The following is a 6,652-nucleotide window of genomic DNA, read 5'->3' on the forward strand; positions in this document are numbered from 1 at the left end:
GGGAACTGCCAGAAATTCAAGCCGGATTCAGAAGAGGACACGGAACAAGGGATATCATTGCTGATGTCAGATGGATCCTGGCTGAAAGCAGAGGATACCGGAAAGATGTTTACCTGTGTTTTATTGACTATGCAAAGGCATTCAACTGTGTGGATCATAACAAATTACGATAACACTGCAAAGAATGGGAATTCCAGAACACTTAATTGTGCTCATGAGGAAGCTGTACATAGATCAAGCGGCAGTTGTTCAAACAGAACAAGGGGATACTGCGCAGTTTAAGGTCAAGAAAGGTGTGCGTCAGGGTCATATCCTTCCACCATACCTATTCAATCTGTATGTTGAGCAAATAATCCGAGAAGCTGGACTATATGACGAAGAATGGGGCATCAGGATTGGAAGAAGACTCATTAACAACCTGTGTTATGCAGATGACACAACCTCACTTGCTGAAAGTGAAGAGGCCTTGAAGCACTGACTGATGAAGATCAAAGACCACAGCCTTCAGTATGGATTACACCTCAACATAAAACAAAATTCCTCACAACTGGACCAATAAGCAACATCATGATAAATGGAGAAAAGACTGAAGTTGTCAAGGATTTCATTTTACTTGGATCTACAATCAACACCATGGAAGCAGCAGTCAAGAAATCAAGAGATGCATTGCATTGGGCAAATCTGCTGCAAAAGACCTCTTTAAAGTGTTGAAAAGCAAAGATGTCACCTAAGGTGCACTTGACTCAAGCCATGGTGTTTTCAATCACCTCATATACATGTGAAAGCTGGATGATGAGTAAGGAAGACAGAAGAAGAACTGACGCCTTTGAATTGCGGCATTGGTGAAGAATACTGAATGCCAAAATAACAAACAAATCTGTCTTGGATGAAGTGCAGGCAGGGTGCTCCTTCAAGGCAAGGATGGCGAGACTATGTCTCACATACTTTGGACATGTTATCAGGAGGGATGAGTCCCTGGAGAGGGACATCATGCTTGCTAAAGTAGAGGGCCAGCGAAAAGGAGGAAGATCTTCAAAAAGATGGACTGACTCAGTGGCTGCAACAATGGGCTCAAGCATAACAATTGTGAGGATGGTGCAGGACTGGGCAGTGTCTCGTTCTGTTGTATATAGCGTTCCTATAAGTTGGAACCGACTCGACGGCACCTAACAACAACACAATTCAGAAACATACATGTGTTTACTTTTTTGGTGAAAAATCAATTTTTTTATTAAGTAGTTACCTAAGTAATAATAATACATATTCATGGAAAGCAAATCAAACAGAAGACTAAGAAGGGTACAAGGTAAAAGTCAAAAGTAAGGAGACCAACTAGTTGCAGTTTGCCTGAAACTGTCCCAATTTTAAAACTGAAAGTCCTGTATCCCAATAACTGCCTCAGTCACAGGCAAATCAGGACAGTTGGTCACCTTAACAGTCCTAATTCCCCAATCCCTCTCCCCAGAGATGACCACTGTTAATAGCTGGCATACTCTTCCAGAAATTTTCATTCCATATATAAGAATATATTATATGCATATATACTTAAATAACTCTAAACTCCTTTTAATGAAGATTTAAGGAACAAGGAACACACCTTTAGAGGCTAATCCAGTTAATGTTTTAAATAACAGGCATTTAAAACATTTTTAAAAAAAAAAAAAAGCTCATAAAATTAAAATATGCATAGTCAAAAATTCAAAGATAAAGCAAAAAGTGAAGGTCTCCATTTCTCTGACCGTCTCCCAAAAGAGAACCAACCACTACTAAGTTTTTTTTTTACATATCCTTCTAGAAAAAAAGAAAAGCTCATATCAACAAATTTTATACAAATAACCCGTTGCCATTGAGTCAATTACAACTCATAGTGACCCTAAAGGACAGAGTAACCACCCCATAGGGTTTCCAAGGAGCGCCTGGTGGATTCGAACTGCTGACCTTTTGGTTAGCAGCTGTAGCTCTTAACCACTACACAAATAGAATCACAATATACACACTAGCAAGCACCTTGCTTTTTTACACCTACTCTCTACTGGAGACTTTTCCATTTTGGCACAAACTGATCTGCTTCATTCATTTTAATTAACAGCTCTACACTTTTTCATTCAATGTATGGATATATCATTATGAGCATTTATGCTGTGTCCATCTTTTTGCTATTGCAATATAACAGGAGTGAATAACTTTGCACAAATACTAGCATACTTCTTGAAATACGTCTGTAAGATAAATTCCTACATGGAGCTGCAAGATCAAAGACCATGTGCGTCTAACATTTTGCCAGTTTTTGCCAAATTGCCCTCCTGAACCAGTGTACCTATTTACGCTCCTACCAGCAATGAATGCAAGTACTTGTTTCTCCAAATCTCAGCAAGTGGTGGGTATTATCAACATTTTTAATTTTTGCCAGTTTTCATTAATAGTGAAGCCGAGCATCCATCATATCCTTTGTGAATGCTGTTAAAAAATTAACTTACATCTGGTTTTCATAAATCAAGAAAATTAGTCTGTCATAAGAACTGCATTTTTTCCCATTTTTGATTTTGCCTTTTATCTGTGGTATTTTTTCCAATCTGAAATTCTTCATTTTTATGTAGCTAAAATTTTTTCATTTACGGCTTCTATGCTAACAGACTTTAAAAATCATTGTCTTTTTCTGGTACAGTCCTACTTACAAACATTTAAAATAATAGATACAAACAATCTAGGAGATAAATACATTCCCTGCCTGGGAGTAGGGTTGGGGATGGAGTGCCATGGCTGCTGTGGCATAGGTTACCTGGAAGCAATGACCAGTGATTTAACATTCTAAAAGGGCCATTTTGATGCCATTGCTTCCATGTGGCTGTGTCAAGATGCTCCCCCTCCTGGGATTTCCGTCCCAGCCTGTCAGATTCCAAAGCCCAAGTTCGTAATCTTGGCTTTTTCTTTTTAACCCTGTTGGGGTGAAATCTGCTTGCAGTGGAGTCTGCATTTGCTGAGACAGAGGCTGGGTCTTGGGAGGGGGAACTGAAGGTGCAGCAGTGGGAAGTGACTGGGAGTCAAATACACCAGTCCAGGCTTCACCAGTGACCCACTGGATAGACAAAGCCAACTGCTACACCTTCCTGAGCCTCAATCTCACATCTAAAATAAGTGATTAATGCCACCAGCCTGGAAGGTGGATAACACCATTAGATTAGAGTGTGGGTGGAGAAAGTACTTTGTAAACTGTTGTATGTTGTACACGTTGGAGGGATGGATTGAACAACAAGAACCCCAGACAGTCAGGACTGGGAGGGTCAGGGATCAGAGTCTGACTTCATTATAGAAAAGGAACATAAGCTGATAGGTAGTAGGCAGGTAACACTAATGGAACACAACAGGTCAGCAGAATAGCTGGAACCAGACACAGACCTCTGCCTTCCTGTCCAAGACTCTCACCCCATAACTGAGCTGTGTGCCTTTCTCTAGTTCAAACCCCCTAACTTATCAGCATTTATCCTCTTCTCAGCAGAGTTTTTCTCTTCCCTAGGCCCCCATTGCTGTGCGGCTGGGCAAAGTAGCCATTGATCGAGGAATGGAGGTGAGAGGGTTCTAGGTCAGGACTTGGGTCCACTAAAGTCAGTCAGGTGGCTGGGATGCAGTGCTTTCAGTGCAGCTGGAAAGAACTCCATCTCAGGAACAGGAACTGGACTCTTCCAACAGACTTCCTCTCTCTTTGTGCTTCAGTTAAAAAACAAAACAAAACCAGCTGCAACTGAGTCAATTCCAACTTGTGACAACTCCATGTGTGTCAGCGTAGAACTGTGCTCCATAGAGTTTTCAGCAACCTGGGTGGCCTCTGGGTGGACTCGAACTGCCAACCTTTCAGTTAGCAGCTGAGTGTGTTAACCACTTGCACCACCCAGGGACTCTTGAACCTCAGTTTACTCATCTACAAAATGGGAAGTTTGGTGGGATGCCATTCCTAATTACATTTTATCCTCATTTCTCTTCTGTGGAGAGAGAAGGAAACTGAGGTTCAGAATGGATAAATGACTTGCACAAGGTCATACAGCAAGTGAGTAATAACCCAGGTCTGTGTGGCTCTGGATCCATGTTCTTGGGTCTGTGCTGGTGGTCAGTAATACGGCCTCAGGGTAGGGCTTAGGGTGATGCCTTAGGTGCAGCCAATCCATTCCTACACGTCAGCTTACTCCCCAGTTCACTCATCACACTGAATCTAGACCTGAGCTGGGAACTGGGACACAGGTTGAGTCAAGCACGGTCACTACCCCCAAGGTGGGAGAGTGGCAGATGTGGACACAAATCACTAATAAAAGGCTAATGGTACCAAGTTTTAGAGTAGATACCCGGGAGAAGTTAGAGCTGCACTGTCCATTTGGTAACTACATGTGGCCATTAAATTTAAATTAATTAAAAGAGAAGAAAATTGAAAAATTCATTTCCTCCCTTGCGTAGCCATATCCAAGTGCTCAACAGTCACCAGTGGCTACTCTAATGGTAGTGCTGGGTTAGAGAATGTTTGCTGGAGTTGGGCCTTGGGAAGGATGAGAATTCCAGAGAGAAGGAAATAGTGTAAGCAAAAGTACCCGTAAACACAAAACAAACCATTGCCATCAAGTGGATCTCAATTCATAGCGACCCTATAGGACAGAGCATAACTGCCTCATAGGGTTTCCAAGGAGTCGCTGGTGGATTCGAACTGCCAACCAGTATGTCACCCAAACTCCAAGCAAAAGTACATACAGAAGTGTATAAATAAACAGCTTGACTGAATGGGAGTGAGGGGTAAGCTAGACAAGAGAGCTTGGAGGTTAGGGGCCCCACCTCTGGTGCTAGACTGTCTGGGTTCAAAGATCTGCTCTTCCACATGGTGTTCACCTGAGTTTACACACAGACACACACTTCTTTTAGAACAGTGCTTGGCACATAGTAAGCACTGAGCAGTAAGAGGCTTAAGTTGCCAGGAGCCAGGTCATAAAGGCCCAGGAATTTATTTCTGAGGCAATGGTGAGGAGGCCAGGTAGGGAGGCGGGAACCTCGGATGTGAAAGCACTGCCAGGTACCCCTCCTCTGGTGGAATTTCTCAGCTCCATGGGTTGGACTGGATCCTCCTCATTGTTCTCACAGCTTCCATCTTTCCCAGTACTGTTTTGTCATCATTAGGAATAGGGTTCCCTCTCTGTTCATATAGACTGGTATACAGTTAGCCTCAGTAATTCTTTGAAGGAATCCATGAAAACAGTGGGGAAGGGTTTAGGGAGTAGGACTGGGCTAGCTCCCAGTGGGGATGGAGGTGGACAAAGTCAGGCTGATCTAGGTGCTACTTCTTTCTTGCAGGTTGACATTGCTTCAGGGATGGCCATCGAAGAGATGTGCTATGCCCAGGTATGTGGCTGCTGCCAGTTCATGCATGCATGTTAGCAGAGGCCAGCCCAAAGTAGGGGGCATTAGGTTCCTCCCAACTCAAGAATTTGACTATGCTACCCTCTCCTCACAAATAATCTGGAGTGGTCCCAGGGGAACCACATTGCTTCTTTCTGGGACTGTTTCCTCAACCATCTCATGTTGGTGCATCTTCCTCACTTAGTGCCCAGAGAATCACAGGAGAATGCACAGGTACTTGACAAGGAGGAAGAACAGCTTTTGCTGTCTTTGCCCAAGTGGCTGCTATAGAGGCCGGGATGGAGTTGGACTGTCAAGGCCTTGGTTGTACCCTGCAGACTGTGTGTGTTCCCTGGTGGGGCTGTCAAAGTGGAACTGAGCTGTTGAGCCTAACTCTTCTGAGTGACTCAAAAATGCTAAGTTTCAGGTTAACAAATATCCAAAACACTCTTCAGTAAGCGTACCTGGGACTTGCAGAACCTACTATAAACCAGCTACACACCAGGATTCAAACCCAGATTTCTTACTCCAAAGCCTAATCTTCTTTCTCTATGGAGCAACCTCTATTAGACTGCTGTGAGTAGTGAACTCTCTGGGGGCATGCAAGCAGAGTGCAAGCAGGGGCTAATGGTGATGGGGCAGGGATGCTAGAGAGGCTGGCCTGACTCCCCCAGGAGACAAGGAGCCACTGGGGCCCATACCTTTGCATGGCCCGAGACCAGAGCCCAAAGGCCATGGAGATACTTGGACCCCAGCTATGTCATGAGCTGGTCAAGCTTGAGCAAGTCTCTTTTGGCCTCTAGCCCTGTTCTCCCAAAACTAATATTCTGTATGTTGTTGCAGAATATTCCAACCCGGGACCGACTAGAAGGCATGGCAGCCTTCAGGGAGAAGCGCCCTCCAAAATTTGTTGGCAAGTGACCTTCCATTTAACCTTATGCACAGGAAATACATGCCATAAGGGGCAGGACCCAGAAGGAAAATTTGCAGCAGGACTGCCCTCATCATTTCACCTCTGTGGGCTTCAGTTTCCTTAAAAGGACGAGAATGGATATAAAATGTTTGCTGTGGTGCCTGGTACTAAAAGTTGCTATCACAGCTATTGTTACCTTCATTATTCCTCACCTTGGCCAGATATCACTGGGGTCGGGTGTGCTTTTGATGCTTATCTGTCTCTCCCTACTTGAATGATATACTAAGAACCAAAACAGAACCTTCTGTGTCTTTGTATCATTGGCTCCTGTGCCCTGACCTCTGCTTTTTCAGTAATCACCAGAGATGG

The 6,652-nt window shown here is 43.8% G+C and overlaps 1 protein-coding gene across 3 annotated transcripts in view; it reads left to right on the top strand.

Annotated features, from left to right (window-relative positions):
* Positions 1 to 6,291, top strand: part of ECHDC2 (enoyl-CoA hydratase domain containing 2) — a 35,038-nt gene extending 28,747 nt beyond the window's left edge. For 2 of the 3 annotated variants that reach the window (XM_023726990.1, XM_023726989.1), the window contains exons 7-9: positions 3,515 to 3,565; positions 5,326 to 5,373; positions 6,214 to 6,291. In XM_023726990.1, coding sequence (XP_023582758.1) covers positions 3,515 to 3,565; positions 5,326 to 5,373; positions 6,214 to 6,291 — 177 coding nt within the window. The remainder of the gene's footprint in view (positions 1 to 3,514; positions 3,566 to 5,325; positions 5,374 to 6,213) is intronic. The other variant, XM_023726991.1, reaches the window with a different exon arrangement.
* The last annotated feature ends 361 nt before the right edge of the window (positions 6,292 to 6,652 follow it).

The sequence above is a fragment of the Trichechus manatus genome, unplaced genomic scaffold (genome assembly GCF_000243295.1).
Source record: "Trichechus manatus latirostris isolate Lorelei unplaced genomic scaffold, TriManLat1.0 scaffold00015, whole genome shotgun sequence".
In the NCBI taxonomy this organism is placed as follows: domain Eukaryota; kingdom Metazoa; phylum Chordata; class Mammalia; order Sirenia; family Trichechidae; genus Trichechus; species Trichechus manatus.